The sequence below is a fragment of the Corythoichthys intestinalis genome, chromosome 8, assembly GCF_030265065.1.
Source record: "Corythoichthys intestinalis isolate RoL2023-P3 chromosome 8, ASM3026506v1, whole genome shotgun sequence".
Classification (NCBI taxonomy): Eukaryota; Metazoa; Chordata; class Actinopteri; order Syngnathiformes; family Syngnathidae; genus Corythoichthys; species Corythoichthys intestinalis.
Window position 1 is genome coordinate 33192133 of NC_080402.1, and position 23082 is coordinate 33215214.

The following is a 23082-nucleotide window of genomic DNA, read 5'->3' on the forward strand; positions in this document are numbered from 1 at the left end:
TGATCCGCACGGCCCGTTTCTGAAAGGTAACTAAAGGATTTATCGTGCTCTGATAAGTTTTTCCCCAGACTTCAACACAATATGAGAAGTATGGGAGAACCAAAGAGCAGTATAAAGTGCGCAGTGCGTTCTCATCAAGGAACTGTTTAACTTTATCTATAATTGAGAGACTCTTGGAAATTTTTGTTTTTAATATGTCTGATGTGGGGCTTCCATGTCAGTTTACATGTTGGATCATGGTCATGTTGGATGACTTTGCTGGATACTTTATTAACAAAATAATGAAACTAATGGGGGACAGAGCCGATGAACATCGTGGTCTCTGCGCAACTCTCTGCAACACCTGCTCTCGCTCGCCCGCTTCTTCCACACTAAATTGGCAATGCCGGTCATATTCAAATGAGACAGCGGCCCCTTGGGGATGTCGGTGACAAAATGTTGACCGCTCACTTTGTAAAAATTGTTATACTGTGAGCAATTTTACCACAGAAAATGGTGCTAAAATTAGGGTGGGCTTTATACACGAGTATAAGAATTTTCCCTAGATTTTACAGGTAAATTTCAGGTGCGCGTTATACACGGGTGCGCGTTATATCCGGGGAATTACAGTACACTGTGGGCAGTCATTGACCGGAATTGTACTGTTGACCCTTCGGTCCCAGGACAACTCGAGCTACCAATTGCATCACGGCTGCCAGATGGCTGAAGGTACTACTAAAGTTGTCTATTCATATGTTGCCATTAATACATTCCATGCCATTCATGTTCATTTAAACAAGTCCATGTGCCACACAGTATTCATTCATTCATGTTTTGTGATATTCTTGGTGTTGTGCCATGAGATTATGTAAAACAGATGGCTTGGCTCAAAAAAGCTCAGAGAACACTGTGACAACCACAAGTTAAAGGGGATACGGTGATTGTCTGACTGAAGGCCACTTTTAAATGCAGTCTACATATTGATACATTGCCAGATTGCTTTAAGACATGTCCATCAATAAGTTTTAATCCAGTGAAATTTTGACATTGGACATTCCAACCCATGAAAATGTTCTTTATCTCTGGAGGAAGAGGACGTTCTCATCAGAGGACATGTTCTGTTCCATCCTCAAATACTGCCGGATGGTGTTTGAGAGTGCTCTGGAGTGTTTGTCAGGTTATATTTAGCCTATTGATGCAAGTTGCATTCCATGCACAACAGACACAGAGACACCCTGGCAGTGTGGCTTTAGTGTCGACGAGTGTGAAGATCAGCGAAGATCAAACTAGCGAGTGCAGGTTGACCCCTGAGCGTCGCCTACTTTTTCCCGTCAAGGATACAGCTGGCTGGCTCAGGGCACCATTGCAGGTACGCTAAACATTGGATAGACTGTTTTCATTTTACTCATTCATATGTTTTTCATTGTTTTCTAACTTATGAATTTCCCATACATCATGTCTTTCTTGTTTTCTAATCGTGCCTTATTAAGGCAAGGCCAGAAATTTATCTGTAAAATCCTACATTTGAATACTGTAGTCTGCTTGAAAAGAACAAAATACCTAATAGGTAGAAAAAACAACAACCTTTTTTTGCATTGTACTAACAACAGTCAGTTTTGGCAAACATGCAAGGCTTGCATACTGCACATAAATATTAAATGACTTACGGGAGCTGTAGATTTAAAATGTGTGTTTCCAGTCCAGTTACTGTCTAACTGCGCCAATAAATCATGTAAATTGTTGTTGTATTGTAGATTTTAATTATTCATATATAATTAATTAATTAATGCAATTTTAACACAGGAAAAATAGCACGACTAATGTAAGTTTTTCATAGCGAAGAACTGTATAAAAAATATTGTCTTACTGCAGTAGAGTATGTTTTAAGATCTAGCAAAATTATATTTATAATTCATCTGCTATTAAAAGAATATAAATGCAGGAGGTTAAAATGTACACTTTGATAATGTGTCCTGTATAAAAAGTAATAGGACACAAGCGAATCAACATGAGTCAACCTGTCACAGTCTGGATAAAATATGAAAAAAAAAAAAAAAAAATTCAAACCATCTATAAAATATGCCATATTTTTCTGTAAAATATTGTTGGAATGGAAATATAAGACACAAGACGGATATATACATTCAACATACTGTACATAAGTACTGTATTTGTTTGTTATAACAATGAATCAACAAGATGGCATTAACATTAACATTCTGTTAAAGCGATCTATGGATAGAAAGACTTGTAGTTCTTAAAAGATAAATGTTGGTACAAGTTATAAAAATTTTGTATTAAAATGTCTTAATGTTTTCGTTTTAATAAAATTTGTAAAATTTTCAATCAAAAAATAAACTATTAGCTCGCCATTGTTGATGTCAATAATTACACAATGCTCATGAATGCTGAAACCCATAAAATCAGTCGCACCCAAGCCCAGCACAGGGCGAAAAAAACCAAATAACACAAGTAACAAGTGGACATGACGCTGTGCTGTCATTTTAATCTGTTTGAGCGGGGCATGTGCATTAATTGCGTCAAATATTTTAACGTGATTAATTTTAAAAAATTAATTACCGCCCGTTAACGCGATAATTTTGACAATATATATATGTAAATAAAGATAAGAACATGTTGAAAATTTGACGTAATATTTGTAGAAATTCTTAAAATAAAAAATACAAATAATAACTAGTAGATGATAAAGATTTTTAGTGACTGTGTTTCACTGTGTATTTTTAGTTAAATGGGCATGGGCATAACATGGGCATATATATATATATTTTTAAATTTAAACATAATATCATAAATTCTGAAGCATGCAAAGAAAAAACATCACTCTGCAAAACTAGTGCGCTTCAACATCATCGTACAAAAAAATAAAAAAATTCTAAATGTTGAATTATTGTACATATGTTTCTGTGAATACATATACAGTATATTAATTACCAGTAATCAGAAGAGTGGCCATCATTGTGACACTTTCAGTGTCATCATTGCATGACCCATTCAAAGCTTTTACTACTGTTGCTCATTATTACAAATGGCACATGGTCAAAGCTGTCATGTATTCAAAGTCCAGACAACCTCATGGAGTGTTGCGTATGTGTTTCCAGTACTCCCGTTGCACTCCTCAACAACCTTGCCAGGACCTCCAATGTCACAATTCTGTACAATGCCAGCTGGAGAGAAGAAGAAGCACGCAGCAGCTATTTGTCGAGAAGTCCACAGTACCAATGGTATGGGCACACGACACTGCTGCAATAATACAATATCCCGCTGAGGGATACGAGAGAGCAAAATGTCAGGACTCTAACTTGCCATAAATAAGGCAAGGGCTGCCACGCCACCCATAGAAACCAGTGCTTTGTCTTTGCCCTTTTCAAAGCTCTATTTCTGGGTGGGCAAGGCTAGAGGGAGGCAACTTTTGTTGGCCAACTGTGTGGAGCTGTTAGGATAACGTCAAGCTCTGTGACAGCTGGCTGCCTTTCTGTCACATCCAAATTAATTCTGTGCCATGGCCACAACTCCTTTTCCATGATGGGGCTTTAATGACATGCAACTTCAAAGGAAAGATGTTTATAGAAAATGCAAAAAATGCAACTAGAGATAAGACGTACACAGTAACTAATTTTTCATATTGTAAAAAAACAAAAACAAAAACAAAAAAAAACAAGCTAACCCTTTACTTTATTTATTTATTTATTTATTTATTTATTTATTTATTTCATTTTCGGGCGTCGATAGGCAACAATCCAAACGTACAGCATTCATTGTGTTTACATTCAATTAAACCAGAAAAGGGTTGACGGGAGAAGCTGAAGCTTATTAGCGTCCCCAGTATACCATAGGACGCAAATTATCGAATAACAATTTTGACATTTCAGATTGTGTGATATTTACAAGTTTTTTTGTTGTTTTTTTTCCCCTCCCCTTGATTGTGTAAATGTTCATCTTCCCAATAGTCACTGTCGATCACGGCGATTAGTTCGTTTTGTTGATTCGATCCGGTAGATTAGTTCATAGTTCAGTGTGAGTTAGTTCATTTTGTTGATTCGATCCAGTACATAGAGGATAGCTGAGGACAGATGGCAGCCCGCGTCCGCCACCTCCTTTAGTTGATTCATTCCTCGTCGTGGTTTTCATTCCTTGGTGCGTTCCGACGAGCAATCATCGCCTGGTTGCGCAGTTCCGTGGTAATTTTCATTACCATTCTGGTTGTGGCAATGTTGGATGCAGCTAGGTGTCGTTCTTAACCTGTGATATGTCATCACAGGCCTTGTTGAGGCTGGCGAGCACTCCAGTGATAGTGCTTACGGCCGTAGTGGTCAATTCCACTGATTTCCTTTGGCCCTCCAGCACTTTCATGATGATCCAAAGAATTCAGTGGGCTTCGAGCCCTTGCAGACATCACAGTGAAGAACAGGTAGATGTCCTCGACGTCCTCAACTTCGGGTGTGGTCAGACACAGCGGCCGTCATTTTCCCCAGCTATCCTCCATATATCCAGACTTGAAAGTTTTGCCCGGACATGGGCGTTTTCCAGGTTCTGTTCGCATTGTAGAGAAGATCTTATCCAGAGCACTCAGTGACCAATTTGCCAGGGCAGTTATTGAACTAATTGCCAGCCATTTACGGCGCTAGACGTCAAATCCATTTGAACTGTGTGGCTAGCAGCGATTTGCTGAAACATGAGAATTGACGGTCAGTCCTCCTAGTTTAAATGAATTAGATGTTGTCAATGGCAGGCAATGAGTTAAATAGGAGTGTTTTTGATAAAAAGTTAATTAGGTTCTCTTGGAAGGTTCACAACAGCCTACTAGGGAAGTCCTCTGCTTTAAGATGGCGGCTGTTTACTAACGCAACTAGTTTTCAATACTTCAATGTTGCTAACGCAGTCGAGTCTGTCATTTTGCATCTAGTTCTATATACATATGATATCTATTATCTCCAGTAAAACGACGTTGACGTAGTTTGTAGTGGCTGTCAGCAGCAGTCAGGTATTCTCGTGTTTTTTATCCAGCGGCATGAGTTGAGCTAAAGCCGTGAGTCGAGCATTGGCATTACCCGGGTCTATGACAAGCATGCTCTTATCATACTCTCGGGACGCAATGCGGTCAGTTTCTCATTGCGTCCCGAAGACCGCGCTGTGTATTAGTTCAGCTTTACTTGACATATTTCAACAATCGGAATTTGGATGTTTGTGAATCGTTCTCGAATCTTCCACGGCCGAATCGCTCAAGGATGTAATGACGGCTGGGCATATTGTACCGTGGTTCTAAGAGTTGGATGGTGCGTCTTTACTCACGAGAGATAATGGCTCGTCATCCAGAATGAATTCTTCGGCAATGAGTCTAGTTATTCCCTGGCCTTTGGGACGGTCGAGTGCCAGTTTGTCACGCATTGCAAAAGTTTCTGCCAGTGTTAGTTGCGTTGGACCTTTCTTTTTGTCTTCGGTTTTCTTAACATACTCCTCATATTGTTTGTGGTGGTATTTCGCTAAATGCTTGATTAGGTTGGTTGTACTCAAACTTCTTACAGCTTTACCACCACGCTTGACTTTATTGTGGCATATGTTGCACTCTGCCTCTTCGTCTTTGTCGTCCTTTAAGGTGAAATGATCCCACACAGCTGACATTTTTACCAATAAAGTCTCTCGGTAAATTGGGAGACGGTAATGTAAATGTAGTGTGGTGAAGGTGTGCTGTAAAATGCGGACCGGATTTTAGGGAAACCGAAGCAAAAACGGGAATGGATTATGTAAATCGGTGCGCTGGAAAACCTGGACCGGACTTTAAAAAAAAAACTGGATCGGAGTGTGGATCGGAATTTTTCCGTGTTGGCCGATCCGATACCGATGCGCATTTTTTTGCCCATATCGGCGTCCGATCCGATCCAAATATCGGCTCGGACATCTCCACTTATTTATCATATTTAGTTTTATTTGCTGTCATGGGGAGGTTCAGAACATCTTAGCCGTCTATGTGCACTTTGGACTTATATTTGTTCATTTATGTTAGGCTACTTATTCATTTCCTTATAATTTAAAAAAGTCAGTGTTTGCGCAATCTTCAAAATATATTCTATTTCACTCTGCATAATATAAGTCATTTGTATTTTTCTGAATGTATGTTTCTTATATCTTTATTATAAAAAAAAAAAGAAAGCAAAAGTAAGTGTTTACATTGACTTCAGTATTAATATGCATCATTAAAATTGAGATTTGGCATTTAGTATGTGAGGAAATGAGGGAAAATAAAAATTAGGATATGGAGCCTGGGGTTATTGCTGTTTTTGTTAACTTTTATTTAGCAAATCATTGAAAAAATACAATTTTGAATGAAAATCAGTCACACGATCCAAAAAAAAAAAAAAAAAAAAAAAAAATTAAATAAACAAAATTTCTGGCTCCGTGGCGACCTTCACGTCGGGAAGCTCCTGCAAGAAATGCTAGCCACTTTCACCCCTGCCTATACTCGAACAGAAATGGTAGTAACACATGAAATACAACTCTACTCACAGGCATACAGTATATGATTAATATTACTGCAGCTCACTTGTGTGGTCCTGTTTTGTTTTTCATCATCAAATCTGACTAACTCAACAAATGAAATCATGAAATCACCATGCACAAACTATGTAACTCATTCAACACCAAAGACTGCATCGCTGTCAGCCTCTCTGAAGTTTAAATGGATTGAAGGTCTATCGCTGTCAAAGGCCCTGAATTATGGTCATTTATGAATGAATGAATTCTTAATATCCTTTTCAGTTATGTGAATACTCTATCTTTTTAAAAAGTACATTCGTGCAAAGTCTAGTTTCCTTATTCAGTTAAATGGGGGGGGGGGGGGGGGGGGAATGATTCTATAGTCAGAATGAATTAAACCTGTAAATCAATGCATCCCTTTAACTGCACATGTTCATTGTGTATTGTTGGTTGTAATTCCAGGTGACGTGATGGATCTGGGAAAGAAGCATAGCACCCCCAAAGATATCATGTTGGAAGAACTGTCGCTGCTCTCAAACAGAGGTTCACGCCTGTTCAAGATGCGTCAGAGACGCTCGGAAAAGTACACGTTCGAAAGCATACAAAATGAGGCCAATGCGCAGCTTAACGTGAGTTTGCCACTACAGCAACAAACACAGACGTTTGTCATGTTGTGTAATCATGTGACAACACAATGATGATAAGAGAAAGGGGGGCCTTCTTCAAGAGGATCCTCAGATACTTAGCTGACAACCTACTTCCATGTTTATCAGTGTTTGTGGATGTGTGTGTGTCTCTAAGGGCGTAGAAGTCAAGGCTGTCGACTTCAACTTTAGCTGAAAGTCTTTACTGTGTTTTGCAGAATGATATCCTGGCCCAGAGTGCAAACATGATTGAAATTAAAGTGGATGCGCCAACCAATGGCGACGTGCCTGATCCAGATGCGACTGTTCCTGGTAATGATACTGTTTACTCATTCTCAAATGTCAATTATTTACTATCATTGATCCTGATCAATTCAACTAGCATTTAGATGAGACAGTCATGTGATTAGATATGAGTGCCCTGACTTTAGATGATTTGAGTTGAGATCAAAAACTGGGTATATGAAGGTTATGTGAACCATTCTTTAAAAAAAAAAGTATCAGTTAAAACGACTACCATATTGGCCCGAATATAAGACAGCCCTGATTATAAGACGACCCCCTCTTTTTCAAGACTCAAGTTTGAAAAAAGACTTTTTGAACACCAAATTAATTTTTATACAGAAAATAATTACAGTACATCCAAAACAAATGATTATAACAATATATTTGAGAGAAAAAGCATGTTATTTTGCCTCATTTAAATCTTAATATCTGAACATGGAAATATGTTAACTAAAGTGCAATCGCTTTCGTAAATGAATGGCTTCTGGTTTTTGAAATGTAAATAAACCAATCTATTGTGATAAAACAACAAAATTGTAATAACTTCATTAACCATCAAAGTGAAGTCTAACTGTAACTGTAGTCTTGAAACAAATCTGAATAAGGAAAAACATTGCAATAAAATAATGCAAACTGGTTACACTAAAAAGAGTAGCTGAGATCTGTCATGACAGAACATTGCTTCAATGATATCTGGCGCCATCTAGCGTCGTGAATGCGGAGAGTAGCTGAGATTTGTCATGACAGAACATCGCTTCAATGATATTTGGCGCCATCTAGCGTCGTGAATGGGTATAATGACCCCCTCTTTTTCAGTGTTATTTCAATGCAAAAAACACCGTCTTATATTCGGGCCAATACGGTAATATTACATCTGGTTACCTAGCACTGAGGAGTGACCAAGGGGGGCACAGCTGATGGCCGAGTAGCAAGTCTGCCTCACAGCTAAATGTACTAAATTGTTTGTCCATTTGACAGTTATATATATATATATATATATATATATATATATATATTAGTGTTGCACCGATACCATTTTTTGGCCCCGATACCGATACCTGGCTGTGCAGTATCGGCCGATACCGATACCATACCGATACCACCCCGTTTATATATATATATACTTCCCCCAAAGAGCTACATAATTGGATGTGAAATCATAACTATCAAGGCTTTGTCAGGCTGTTGCTTACCTTTGCAAAATAGGAAAAAGACTAGTGCAAAGTATAATACTAGCCCAACAGTAAGACAGTAAAAATAAATTCATAATAATAAACTCTGAATGAACTGAGTAAACTTTTTTAAACCTCTCAAAGGCCAAACAGTGCAACTTTCATGAAATTATTATCACATTCTGCTGCTGGTTAGATTGTGTTTTGTTGCTGGGCTGTTAGTGGGGGCGTTCCTGACGTCGCACCTGAATCCAATGTAGGCTCATCAACGCAGCAACGGGTGATCTCAGAGAAGGCTGCTGAGATATTTGCCTTGCTGATCGCCATTTGACATCTCGCACTATAGTCTCGCTACATTTGCTTGTTACGCCCCTGCATTGGGTTTTTTCTGTTAGTGTGCTGCACTCGTTTGTAACCTCTACCCTGTGCAGGTATTTGAGTGTTTTTATTTTGGCTTTTTGGCTCGCTGCCTATCGTCTTAGTAAACCTTCGAGTTTGTAGTATTGAGCTCCGTCGACCTGCTGTCACGGACTCCTTTTGTTATTACTACTATCCCGCGATCGCGTGTTATTTTTTGTTTGCAATCATTAAACCCTTGTACGTATCCCCCGCTTGTTGTCCGCGTCGAGGTCCAACCTTGTTTCCGCATTTGCGGACGCTAACAATTATAAGTAATAATAATTGACCACAGCATCCCGTCTCTCTACTAGCCTCCTTTTTTCGGGAGGAGGGGGAGTCCCTTATTTCCATTTCTGAAAGGTGGCAACCCTACTTTGGAAACAGTTCCCAAATTACTGCAGCATTTAATAAACGACAAAGTAAAGTTGACGTAGTGAACTGACCAGAGATTGTTGCACCGGTCCAGCGCCCTTCCTCTGGATAGCAGTCCTGCTCTTGCAGGCTCAAACTTGTTGTGTTCGTTCACGTTTCGTCTTCAAATGTTTTATCAGGTTCGAGGTATTGAAACTGGCCGATTTAACTCCACATCTCGAAACTTTCAGGTCGCAAATCTTGCATGCAGCCATTGATTTTAATCGACGGGATTTCTATTTTGAAATATTTCCCGACCGCCGCCATTTCTCCTAGTTTATTTTTCCTTCATATGAAAAAGCGGCCTTGCAATTGGTCAGGAGTGGCTATTGGCCCGTTCTCATTGGTCTGGAGCAGGCCAATAGCGATAGCTGCTTGGTGTTCACGTGTTATCACACAACACAGAGACACAGTGTAGTGAGCGCCAGGAGAAAAAAAAAAGGCCGCGGTCAAATATTATAATAATGGACCGGTAAATGGTATCTGCGCCGTCTTTGTCGGTACTCGCCGATACCAATACCACCATTTCGGGCCGGATCGGCGCCCCCTGATGATACTAGTATCGGTGCATCTTTAATATATATGTATATATATATATATATATATATATATATATTTTTTTTTTTTTTTTGGGCAAAAAAAAAAAAAAAAATCGGGGGCTGGAGTCTTACTATCAGCAGGAATAAATACTCACTTTCTTGGAAACCCTTCTTATGTCCATCCTTCATCCATCGATTCACGCCCTGCTCTGTGTGCGTCGGATGTACACAAACACACATGCTGCTGGTAGTACCGACTGCGGGAAAAAAATAAAAATAAAAATAAAAAAAAGACAGATTTATGATCAAATTTAAGTTAAGAATGACAGGTTATATGATTATTTATTTAAACTGATATTCTGGCAACTTCATAGTGAATATGTCAGTATTTTTCTTTCTTTTTTTTTTTTTTTTTTTTTTAATAAAACAACACCAAATTATTTAAGAGGCTGAATAATATTTTAGGGGGGCTGAATACTTAAATTTTAAACTAGTATTGTGTTAGAATATATGAAAAATCTGTACTACTAATAATACTACCACTAAAAGTATATATATGGCGGAAAACACAGACAAGGCTGAAAAACCAGTTTCTGCTGTTGCACCCTTCTTTTAAATAAACTGCTGTATTTTAAGCCAAAAGAACTATTGTGTTTGATTGAACAATATGCCTATATGCTGCCATAGCAAATTCATGGCGCAATAAGCCCCCGAACTATTTTTAATTTGTCCGTTTAACCCTGGAAACCCACGTTTACAGCCGTCGCGCAACCGCTTTTGTTTCATCCTAGCCATAAAAAGAAGGTAAGTAATTGTACTATTTATTATTCAAAATTTCTGTAATTTCTAGATTAGAATCATTAATTGATGTCTAATATTTAGTTAAAAAAGACTTTAAAACATTATTCACTCGCATATTTTAAACTTTTAAACAAATTATGTCACAATGAAAAAATTGGCGTCTGTATAAAAGTCACGGATATCTACCTCATTAAATATCGCTTAATTGTATTTTTTTCCTTACTGTCACATTTCCCCCAATATTTTAGATGATAAATAATCGATCCAACCAAAGAAAAATGGGGAAAAAAAAAAGTTTAAAAGGGTAAATATATGAAAATGAAAATCTCGATTACTCCTTGGTGTCTGTGATTTCTGCATCGCGACCCTTGTTATATTACCATGTTTCACCCATAAAATCCTCCAAAAATCGAGCTGTGGCCATTCACAGCTGTGTCTTGACACTTGCTGATACATGCTACATGGAGTTTTTGGATCGAAAAGAGGTAGGTACGCGATAATATCTCGTTAAAATCACGCCGTCTTTATTTATGCTTTTGCATAATTATTTTAAATGCCCTCCTGTTCAAATTTATTCTTTCCCCAGAAAAGTGAGATTTTAAGCTTTCCAATGATGTATCACACATTCATATAGGACAATTTTGAAATTTGGCCAAATTGGGGGTCTTAGAGCGGAACTTCAAGTCACCTGAGTTTTTTTCGTCATATATATGTATGTGTATATATATATATATATATATATATTTATATAAAGCATATTGCATGAAAACTAAAGCATACACGGGAAAAAATGACAGATTTCAAATCGGCAACAAAATAATGTACAGAACCAGTATAAACAAAAAACTGCATATAAAAAATTGTTGGCCAATAATCATACAAATTATTCATTCATGTAATGCTATTAAAATACCACCAGGCTACAGTATCACTCCACACACCTTTCAAGTCTGAATCCAATATGTGCCCGAAAGCGTTTAAAAGTGAATACAATAGTTGACTTTATTTTAGCATAATAATTTTTCAAAGAATCCCTGTGCTTCTCAAGCAACTTGGTTTTGAACATCCAACATTTCAGTCTAAATACAGTCACTGAATACTTTTCAAGCATCTAAGGCTTTTGAAATATGACCCACTGTATAGAAATGTGATTTATAGCATGAGCAAAGATTTAAATTTGGTCTCTCATTCCTTCAGTAATATTTGCTCTGTTTTTTTTGTGTGGTGATTTTGTCAAACATATTTCCCCCACTGTTACCGCTTCGCCCTGCGCTAAAAATAAGACCGACTGCCAAACAGTCAAGCATGAGCTCGGGATTATGTAATGTTGTCATGAAAAAAAAAACAACAACAACAGACTGTTGAGTCACAAGAGCGAGCCCTTGGCTGGAAGCGATTTGAAAATTATATTCTCGAGCAGCTGTCTTAGTTTTTTAAAACAATGATTAATGACATGGTTTTTATATCGTGATCCATCAAAAGCAACCAAGCTTAGTCCTGAAGGGGTGCCATCCCATGTGGACATGTTACATGATGAGTGTACACTTCAAGTATGTGCTATTTTAAGACCTAAGATCATAATGATGGACAAGTCAGCCTGCCAAGGCTAAGGACTCTTTGAGCACGCTCTCTGCTCGTAATTCTGCTCATGAACCTCAAATCTTTGCTGTCTGTACACTGAGCTGATAAAATTGTTACGTTAAAAAAAAAAAAAAAACAACTTTTTATAGTCAATTGAATTTTTAATATGATATACAGTCCCTGACAAAAGTCTTGCTGCTTATCCTTTTTGTAGAAATAGTTGCTAATAACCTGACTTTTAATTATTCAAATGGTTTCAGAAATGGCTCATATGAAAGCTAAGACCCTCCCAAATGATGTTGAATGTACAAAAATATGGGGTTACATCCAGTATGGGGGTGTGCGAGAGATCTGCAGGGTGGAAGGCAACATAAATAGTATGAAATATCAACAAATCTTAGCTGCCTCTTACATTCCTAACCATAAAAAGGGACAAATTCTGCAGCAGGATGGTGCTCCGTCGCATACTTCAATCTCTACCTCAAAGTTCCTCAAGGCAAAGAAGATCAAGATCCTCCAGGACTGGCCAGCCCAGTCACCAGACATGAACAGGATGAAAGAGGAAGCATGGAAGACCAAACCCAAGAATGTTGATGAACTCTGGGAGGCATGCAAGACTGCTTTCTTTGATGTTCCTGATGACTTCATCAATAAATTGTATGAATCCTTGCCGAACCGCATGGATGCAGTCCTTCAAGCCCATGGAAGTCATACAAAATATTAAATTTAGATCTCACAGCACCACTACTTATTTCGCTTATGTTATATAACATATTTTTGTATTTAAAGTTCATTTATTGTTCAATTTTCACACTACTTTCTGTAGGCGACAAAACTTTTGTCTTGCCAAAATTTGACCTTTATGTCTTCATTAAATGATAAATCTTTCTTCAGTGAAACAAATATATATATTTGTACATTCTACATAATTTGGGAGGGTCTTAGCTTTCATATGAGCCATTTCTAAAACCAATTGAATAATTAAACGTCAGGTTATTAGCAATTGTTTTTACAAAATGGATAAGCGACAAGACTTTTGTCAGGGACTGTACAGTATATTTTTAAAAAAAAATAGTTTGGGCTTTCCAGAATCTCCTTTGCATTTAATTAAACTACAGACCCCAAGGGGAGATTTTAATAACGATAAAAATAAGAAAAAAACAAACAAAAACCTGACAAAAAATTATTTTTGAACCTGCAAAGATAATTTCCGTTGGCCATTTTGTCAGGCTGAATGAGAAGTCTTTTAATGCTCCTGCCGTAAATTGAAACGAGTTTATCACTGGTAGTGGTACAACCCATTTGAAGTGGGAGGGTGGTTGCCAGTTCTCCCACTTCAACCGGATTGGACGTCGAGTGCTGTCAATGACAGCCAATGAGTTGAGTTGTTTTTGACTAAGCCATGATAGCAGTTACTTTCCTTTCAAGTGAGTAAGGAGGATTGTGTTATTAAAAGAAAAAAAAAAAACGTGGTATCGGTACAGTATCGGCGGCATCAGCCGATACCATATAGACAGGAATTGTGATTTGGGAGCCAAACATTGGTTTCGGTGCAACACTAAAGCCCCTTTCACATACCCCTAAACACCGGTAGAATCCAGGGATTTAAACGGGCAGGCCTTGTACGTGAAAGCAATTACACGTGTTGACTGACACGGAGATTATGCGGACATTTTACGGTTCGCGTCTTAGTATATAATGTCCAGGACTTTCCCGGGACGAGGTGAATGTGAAAGCAAACGGTCACAGCATGATGGCTGATGACGTAAATATTATGGCGGGTCGATCGTCACTTCCTCTTTCTTCGCAGTAAGAAAAAAAAGCAGTAAACAAACATTGCAATTATCAACATAGCAAGCTAAAAATAGCTCAATTAAACTGAAAACATAATGAAATTAAATTGCTACTGGATCGTAGTGCAGAGGAAGAGAGTCCATCGTCCATCTTTGGAAATGTGTGGTTTATTTTGTTGCCGATGTTAGGGTCCGTAACTGCGGAAACAGGTTGTACCTCAAGGCATAAAACAACAGAGGGATGCGTTCAAGGGTTTATTAAATACAAACAAAAATACACGCGATCGCGGAAAAGGGGGAGTAACACAATGGGTCCATGACAGTAGGTTGACAAGGATCAATAATACTAACCTAAGTGGTAGTCAGAGAGCCGATAAGATGACAAAACAAATACGCTCAAATGCCAGCACCAGTTGGGGAACACTCCCACAACCGGTTCTGTAAAAAAAACACAATTTGACCAACATTGTGACAGCCGATGCCGACCCAAAATGACGTAATGTCCGGTTATGTTATGAAATCGCGCCAGCACCCCTCCCCACACAGAGAGTGAAAGTCTGTGAAGGTGTCCAACCCGTGTCATTCCCGGGATATCTCTACATGCGTGAAAGCAATGATGTGAGTAAATCCCCTAAATCAACTTACACGGGAATTTACCGGGATATGTTTCAGAAAGGGGCTTAACTGTCAGGTAGGTAGCAGCCATATCAATATAGCCGTCAGCCTATGTTCTGGGCAGAGTTTACAGTACAGTAATTTACCATACCATGAAGTCCACACAACAACAAGAAGAAAAAACAACACGTCAGTACAAGTCATTTAACGGATGCAGTGTGACCAAAAATCACTCAATTCGTTCTTTTTGAATTACATCATTATTATTATAGTACCGTTTCATTAAATAAAATTAATAAAAATACATGACAAAATGTTTGTTGCTGATAGATACAGACACAGAGAAGCTAAATGCTGCCTCTCTGCCCAAATCCTACCACTCTCCCTGGGAGGAGGCCATCATCAATGATCCAGGCCTCGCTGAAACTTTCAAACTGGGCATGCCTGCGATGGACCCTCCACCAGAACTTCCCGAATACAAAAGCTTCAACCGGTGAGATCTAATTTAGGTGATGGACCTTTAGTGAATTTGTTCAACATTTGGTGCACATTACAGGGTGGCAACCCCATATGGCGGGTTTGACAAAGCACCGAGAGGAATCATATTCAAACTTCCAGAACTGGATCTCAACCTTCCTAAGTACCCAGAGCTCCAGGATCCGGGAATGAAGAGGCCCACCTTCAACAGAAGCGCCCAAGGATGGATATCTGAGGGCACCCACCTCATCTTGCCCACAATCACCCTGGAGTCTATCCAAATCCCAGAGTCCGAAGACCTGTAAGGAGGTCTCGGGATGGCAGTGGTCCAGTGAGTTACAATGCTGCCATTTTGGGTTTCGTCCACACAACTGATGAAGGAATGTTTCACTCAACTATCGCTCCGATGATTAGTGTGTGTGCTGTACACGTCATGTAAATAGAATGGATTGGGATTGTGCTGCAAATCATCCCATAAGAGTTGCCAGTGATTCTGAACTAATGTAAATAAAACAGCTGCATTGTGGATGTCACTTATTCAAAATCGGAAAAAATTAATTAATTAGTAATTGAATGAGTTTCTTAATGCATCTAATCAGAGGTAGGTAGTAACCAGTGTTGTTAATAACGGCGTTACAATATAACGGCGTTACAAACGGCGTTATTTTTTTCAGTAGTGGGTAATCCAATTAATTACTTTTCTCATCTTGGCAACGCCGTTACCGTTACTGAGGACGGAAAGGCATGCGTTACTATGCGTTACTATATTGGTCGAAAAGTCTGAGGGAGACTGACTCACCGAGACAACAGAGCAGAGCAGGAGTGTGGAGGAGGCAAGAAAGTTGTGACGCCGAACAAACGCGATGCTAGGTAGCTCCAATAATAGACCCTACTCACGTGACGTCACAGCCACGCCCCCGCGCCATGATGTCCGCATACTCGCCATAGAAATGCATTAGCGCTTCGTAAATTCTTCCTATTATTGCACGTTTTACTGCTCGTCAACATTAATACTCAAAATGGTGAAGTCGTGTGTGGCGGTCGGTTGCAAAAACAGAGAAGATAGACGGAGAGACTTGAATTTTTACCGTATTCCGAGAGACACGAAGAGGAGGCCGCGATTGACTGCTGCAATTCGACGAGACAACTGGGCTCCAAACGACTACCACAGATTATGTAGTAGTCATTTTATATCTGTTAAGATGCATTTAATATATATTTAGAGGGTTTCGGGCTGACAACCATAATTAAGATCATTGCTAGGCTAATCGCCGACAACATACACGTATGTATGTAGTTAGTGCTATCGCTAAACCATATAAACATTAAAAGCCCTAGCTCCATTGACAAATGACATGAAATACATTAGACTTGACAGTGGATGTTAGCAAGAACAAAAGATTTTCAATTGAAAATTTCGTAACTCACCTTCCCAGCACAAGATTCCTGCCGAATTTTCGTGTACGAGGACGTGTTTCACCTAACCAGCAACGTAGCATTTATAAGCCTCCAAGCTCTTAAAGTTTTTCAAACTTTCGTGAGAATAGGCTGATTTTGTGTGGGTATCAGATGTCAGGCGAAGCCAGCGGGTCGAAAAACATCGATTTAGGCATCAAATACGGATCTGGCGAATGGATAAACTGAAGCTTTTCCACGTAACGCCTTTTATGCAACGGATCCAATGAGTTTACAGCGTCAGATAACACCGGGGCTTCCATGAATTGCTCTATAACTTGCTCGACTAATAGAAAACAATGAGAATAGGTCTGAAAAAGAGGTACAATATGGCGGCCGGAAACAGCGACACGCCCATTTTGTGACGTAGGTGAGTAGGGTCTATACATGTTGTTGCCGATAGCCTTCAAACTACGCCCGCATGTTATGGTAGATATGGTAGACATGGTAGATACCACATGTACTGTATATAGATATAACTAGATGCAAAATGACAGACACTAAATGCGTTAGTAGACAGCCGCCATCTTGAAGCAGTAGACTTTTTAGGATGGCTCTGTTGTAGAGAACCTTCCTAGCAAACCTAACTTTTTATATAAAATACTTCTAAATCGGCAAAATCTTGACCTGAATCTATCTTTAAATGATGAAACAGTTTTAAAACTTTCATATGTCGAAAGTAGAGAGAAGGGAACTAATGCAATAATGGGAGCAATTCTAACAACTTTTAACAGTTGATTAAGGGTAAAGAGTAAATTAGGGTAAAGAATTGGGCTCGGGCCAATTGTACCAAAAACCTTCACAAAAAACTTCACATAGTGTGGCCAATGTTTTTTTTTTTTTTTTTTATTGAGGGAAAAAAAAAAAAAGTAATTATCACCAATTACTTTGCCAAGTAACTAATTACTCTTACATTCAGGTAATTGATTTACTAACGCAATTACTTTTTGGGAGAAGTAATTTGTAACTATAATTAATTACTTTTTTTCAGTAAGATTAACAACACTGGTAGTAACACGTTAAATTTACTCCATTACATTTATTTGAGTAACGTTTTGAGAAAAATGTACTTCTTAGAGTAGTTTTACCACGCAATACTTTTAACTTTTACTTGAGTAGACTTGTGAAGAAGACATTACTCTTAATCCGCTACTCTGGGCTACACTAGAGCCGTTACATTTTTCTTCTTTCTACATTTTTTTAAAACCAATTTTAGTTTCAAAGAGACGTCGCAACAATAAACATGATTCTATTATAACAATCAGAGGATTTTTTTTTCACCACTAGAAGGCACTCATGCTCTTTCGACGGGTGATTTTTGATAGTTTTGTTCTGGTCTGAATTCAATCATTTTTGTGTCATCTTTTTGCTCTAAAATGGTCAAGTTAGAGGTTATAGTACAGTATACTAATAACAGTTCATATAAATGAATTGCTAAGAGAAAAATATATATCACTAATATATATTTTTTAAAATCAGACATTGTAAGCACTTACTCACAATCTTACTCATTGAGTATTCTTTTCAATGAATACTTTTTACTTGTACCTGAGTACATTTTTGGATGACCACCGTATTTTTCAGACTATAAGTCGCACCTGAGTATAAGTCGCACCAGCCATAAAATGTCCAACGAAGAGGAATAAACATATATAAGTTGCACGGGAGAATAAGTCGCATTTTTGGGGGAAATTTACTTGATAAAATCCAACAAATAGAACACATATGTCATCTTGAAAGGCAATTTAACAAAAAAAAAAAAAAAAAAACCCAATAGAGAACAACATGCTGAATAAGTGGACAGTATGATAATGTTACATGATGCATTAACATCGAAATGCGAATATACTGTCCTCACCAGGATGCTATGGCTCGGTCCTGGCTATACAGCGAGCTAAACTACCAAATGACGATGCTGGACGTCCGTATAATTTGCTGACTTTATTTTGGACGTCGTTATGACACCATCATTTGAAGAGTGAATTAAAAATAGAAATAATACAAATCAATTTCGTCCTCAATACCAAACAGGTTCGCATCAACGTAAATAAATGATAATGAGCCGCTATTGCAGCAATGACACAAACGGTTAGCATGCTTTCGCTAGCATTAGCACATCGTTCAAACAACCACACAACTGGCTCTAAGTGTCCGATAGTGGGTGGAAAACACACAACAACAACAAAAAAGATGATACACACAGGTGTTGCCTCTGTAGAGATATTTTACAAGCATAAACAATGAACATCGGTTCGCAGGTCATAGGTTCTCTCTATCGCTCTCTCTCGCCCCCTCGCTCAGACGCTGCGTAGCTGTCAGTCTTCTTCTGGCGTGTGAGCGCTCTTCTTCGCGTAAAGCACCACAAACTAAGAGCATGCATTTCAATATAAAAAAGTCAATAATACAATTGAACTCACATTGCCAAAGGAAAGAACGCGAACGTGGCCATAGCTTTTAAGAGTTTTTCAGATAACTACAGCATAAAGAACATGCTAACAAGTTTACCAAACCATCAGTGTCACTCCAAAACACCAAAATAACATGAGAAATGATATCATAATGTGGTAATAATTTCACACATAAGTCGATCCTGAGTATAAGTCGCACCCCCGGCCAAACTATGAAAAAAACTGCGACTTATAGTCCGAAAAATACGGTACTATTACTTGAGTAATATTATTTAGAAATAACTCTACTCTTACTTGAGTAAAGTTTTTGGCTACTCTGCATCTCATCAACAGCAGGCAATTATGGCTAGGTCTAAACTTAAGGTCCAAGTGATATTTGACTAAATGCGGGCACGCAATTTAGTAAATATATACATATAAGTCAACATTAAGGATGAAGTTAGATGTTTATTTAATGCCACTTCATATATAGCATAAGGTCCATGTTCAAGTTCATGTTCACTTTTTTTCTTCACTAGTAAGACTAAATGCACTATTAGAGCTACTGTCTTTCTTAGTAGTCGTTCAAGAAACACTTTGGTTGACTCAAATACACCTTGCTAGTACACGGTTTTACTGCATTAGTGTGAGTCAACTTGAAGGCATGTGGCACACACGAGTAGCCTTCTTGATATTAGTAGTTGGGGAAAGACCCATATAATAGTTTTTGCTCACTATACATGTAGTTGCCCTAACAGTATGCCAAAAATGCCCTAAATTGCCAAAACATCATTCTGCAACATTGTACAAATTTAAAAAAAAAAACTGTGATGAAGCCATTTACATACGCTCTAATCCTAAATTGTCTTACAAATTAAGAGAAGGCAAATACTATTAAACTGGATATCAAATTGATGCTATAGCACTGAAGTAATGGCAAAACTAAAAGTGAAAATACCTTTTCTTTATCCACAACTTTATTTGGATTGTCACTAAATATTAATAGACCTGCACAAAGATAAGTACTGTTTTGCATGTTCATGCTAAAAAAGCACTCGATTTTTAAAAAGAATATTAAACGACATAATAGTAATGAAGCTCAATTTGCGCAAGCAGTGATGTTGGGATTCTAATTCTGGTGATACAAAAAGAAACAATATAGAGAAGCGCGCCGTCAGTGTGTGCGTCATTTTTCTTTATAGCGCAGAGTCGGGCAGATGGAGGGACATTACAAAGTTGGCGCGGGCTCGTCACAAGAGAGGACGTCCCCGACTGGCTGAGCGGCAATTAAACTAATAAGAGCACAGGAAGAAGACCTCACATGTGTCTGTGGGGACGGCTGATGAGAGACAATGCTATAAACAGACATACACGCTCCACTTTACTTTACCATAGATTTACTGTACATTATTCTTAACTCTCAATGGACATTTCCTCAGATAAACCAAATCCAATGATTGAATACAAGAGTTTATAATAAATTCCACTTTTACACAGACACGTTCTGGACAGAATCCCACAGAGGCCTGTATGAGTGCCAACAGATACTTTGCTTGAATAAAACCAGACGGCTGATATGTGCAGTGCTGATGGGAATACTTGGGATCCAAAATAAACAAGCAACCAGAACCCCTCATAGAACTTCACAATGTGGAAATGACAAAAAAAAAAAAAAAAAAGAAAATACAGAAGAAAAATCATGCAGCCATCCATTTTTTGTGGCACTTCTCATTCGGACTGAGGGTGAGATTGAGCCTATACTGTATAATCTGATTTTGGGCAACCTGGACTGTTCACCGGCAAATCACAGTGCACATTAAGATTAATAATCATTCACACTCAACATAATCTTTAATCTACTTAAATTATAATTAACACTATTGAATGAGAACAAAAACAGATAATTTCAAACAACAGGCAACTCTAAATTACAAGGTCAGCTGAGAAGAGCTGAGATTCAAACTCTTAAAACTGTGAGGCAGATGTGTCAACCATTTGGGCACTATGTTGCCAATACAATTGTGTTTGTGTACACATTGAATCCACACAAATAAAACGGGTTGTGTTTGACCACAGCTGTTTTCCAGAGGAGTGATGCAATATCACGCATGTTTTATTGTTGAAAGTTTTTGCTGACCTGGGCTTGGATGCCCGTAAGGGCCTTCCATCTGGCCGTGTTATTCCACTTTGGGTGCTAACTTGTTCCAAATTCTTTGTTCACAAAAAATAAGGGCTATTGTATGAAATACGTACTATAATACAACGATACCATTTACAATCACCAATTGGCATATTTTTACCGTTCACTGAAAAACCCACTTATTTCTGTTTTTTGTGCTTTCTGAAGATGCTTTTATAAGCCTTTTCAAAATACAGATCGGTGTCAAGGAAGCACGTTAAAGTGATACACCTCGACAGAAAGACGAGCAGTACTTGAGGGAGGAGCTAAATTTTCTACAAGTGGTTAGAAAGAAGTTGATGAAGCAACTAGGACCACCAGGACAAGGCATGAGTGGCTGGGAGGAAGCTGATTGCTTCATAGAATACACAGAAAATGTTTGCAATATATGGTGAGGATAGCGTGGTGCAATACTTTCGTATTGGAGTGCTGGCGATGTCTTCGGGTAATGACGTCATCAGGCGCGTCCCTCGTTGCTAAGGTGCTGCTATGGCAGTAACTCAAAAACTACACGGTCAATTCAAAAAATGTTTTGGGAATGGGAGTTTTGAGACAGCGAATAATGCATTCAATACAATTAAACTGAGCAAAACACTCATGAATTAAAGCCTTCACCTGCACTTTAAACCGGACTGAGACTCATGATTTTTGAGCGGACGACTGTTCGTTTGTTTGGTCCGAAGTAGAATTCGGATGCGCATTCACATTTACAAAACGAAGCAGACTATCTGAGAAAAAGAATTCTGGTCTGTTTAAAAAGGACCAAACAGTGCTAGTGTGAAAGTGCCCTAACAGTTAAAGTAGAAGTGGCATAGATTGAAGCCTATTTTTAAAAAAAAATTGCCAAAACGCTGCTTGTCGTTAAATGACTTCATTTGAATTTGCTGCAACTATTAAGCACAAACTAATTTTGTCAGTTATGGTTTCCCTTGAAAGGGCCATCATGACTGTGAATGCCTCAAATGAATAAATGCACAAATTACATATAAGGTGGTGCACCCAGTGTCATATATTAAGAGGGTTAAGACACCGCCATAGGGATCCATTATACGATTTTATTTCCGGGTTTTTCGGGTAGTGGAGCCACGGGTAGTTCCGAACATGGCTTCGACGAGGGCGAACCGCATTCATACGAATGGCTGGCTGTAAAGGATATTCGGAGGTAAGTTGATGAAAAAACGATCCCTTTTAAATTTTCAACAGTCTGTATTCTATCAGAGGCGCTTTATGATGCATATGTTGAGCTTTATTTGTAGGTGCTTGGCGTAATTATACATATATTTTATATTGGTTGACGAGCGATTTTCTCCTACTTTTTGAGCTGAGTCTGCGAACTAGGAATGTATCGCCGGGGATAAATTCATTAAGTCACTACCTCTTTTAAATTGTCAACTCTTTATATTACCTATATAATTTAAGTCATTATAAAATGCAAATAAGGTTGCGTAAAAGTTGGTGGGGACAATTTAAGCATCCTGAAAAGTTGGTCGTGTTATGTCCCTACCAGAGGTTGCGCTAGACATTTTCGTTGTCTGTCATTTTGACTGACAGGGTCATAAAATTCTGTCATAATCTATTTTTACCCGTCACTTAAATTTTCAAAATGATAATGATGACATATTCAATAGTATTTAGTTTTCATTCATTTTTAATTAATATTGTAACGCTTGCTTGGCGGCGAACAATTAGACACGGAAGGTATTTTTCTCCCTCTTTTTACTCTGCTTACCGCCAACAACACCAACAAAACAACAACTCCGCCCCCCAAAAAAAGAGGCAACTATATAGACCCCAATAACCAACGTCACACAATGATCTTAATTGTGGTTGTCAGCCCAAAATCTTCTAAATATATATTAAATGCATCTTACCA

The 23082-nt window shown here is 38.3% G+C and overlaps 1 protein-coding gene across 2 annotated transcripts; it reads left to right on the forward strand.

The window, feature by feature from the left end:
• Positions 1-1183: 1183 nt before the first annotated feature.
• On the forward strand, positions 1184-22199 carry myoz2b (myozenin 2b). Of its 2 annotated transcripts, XM_057843104.1 has the most exons (6): positions 1184-1348; positions 3099-3221; positions 6934-7100; positions 7334-7427; positions 15042-15204; positions 15268-22197. In XM_057843104.1, the coding sequence occupies exons 2-6, from the start codon at positions 3140-3142 to the stop codon at positions 15491-15493; spliced, it is 732 nt and encodes a 243-aa protein (XP_057699087.1). In that variant the 5' UTR covers positions 1184-1348; positions 3099-3139; the 3' UTR covers positions 15494-22197. The 2 variants fall into 2 exon arrangements, with proteins under 2 accessions (XP_057699087.1, XP_057699088.1); XM_057843105.1 differs by lacking the exon at positions 3099-3221 and having other exon boundaries at positions 1189-1348; positions 15268-22199.
• The last annotated feature ends 883 nt before the right edge of the window (positions 22200-23082 follow it).

Bases quoted from the DNA above. Each gene is read 5' to 3' on its own strand.
- myoz2b (XM_057843104.1), top strand. From the start codon at position 3,140: ATGTCACAATTCTGTACAATGCCAGCTGGAGAGAAGAAGAAGCACGCA. The intron at 3,222-6,933 runs GTATGGGCACAC...TTGTAATTCCAG, and splicing joins AGAAGTCCACAGTACCAATG to GTGACGTGATGGATCTGGGA. The intron at 15,205-15,267 runs GTGAGATCTAAT...TGCACATTACAG, and splicing joins GAATACAAAAGCTTCAACCG to GGTGGCAACCCCATATGGCG.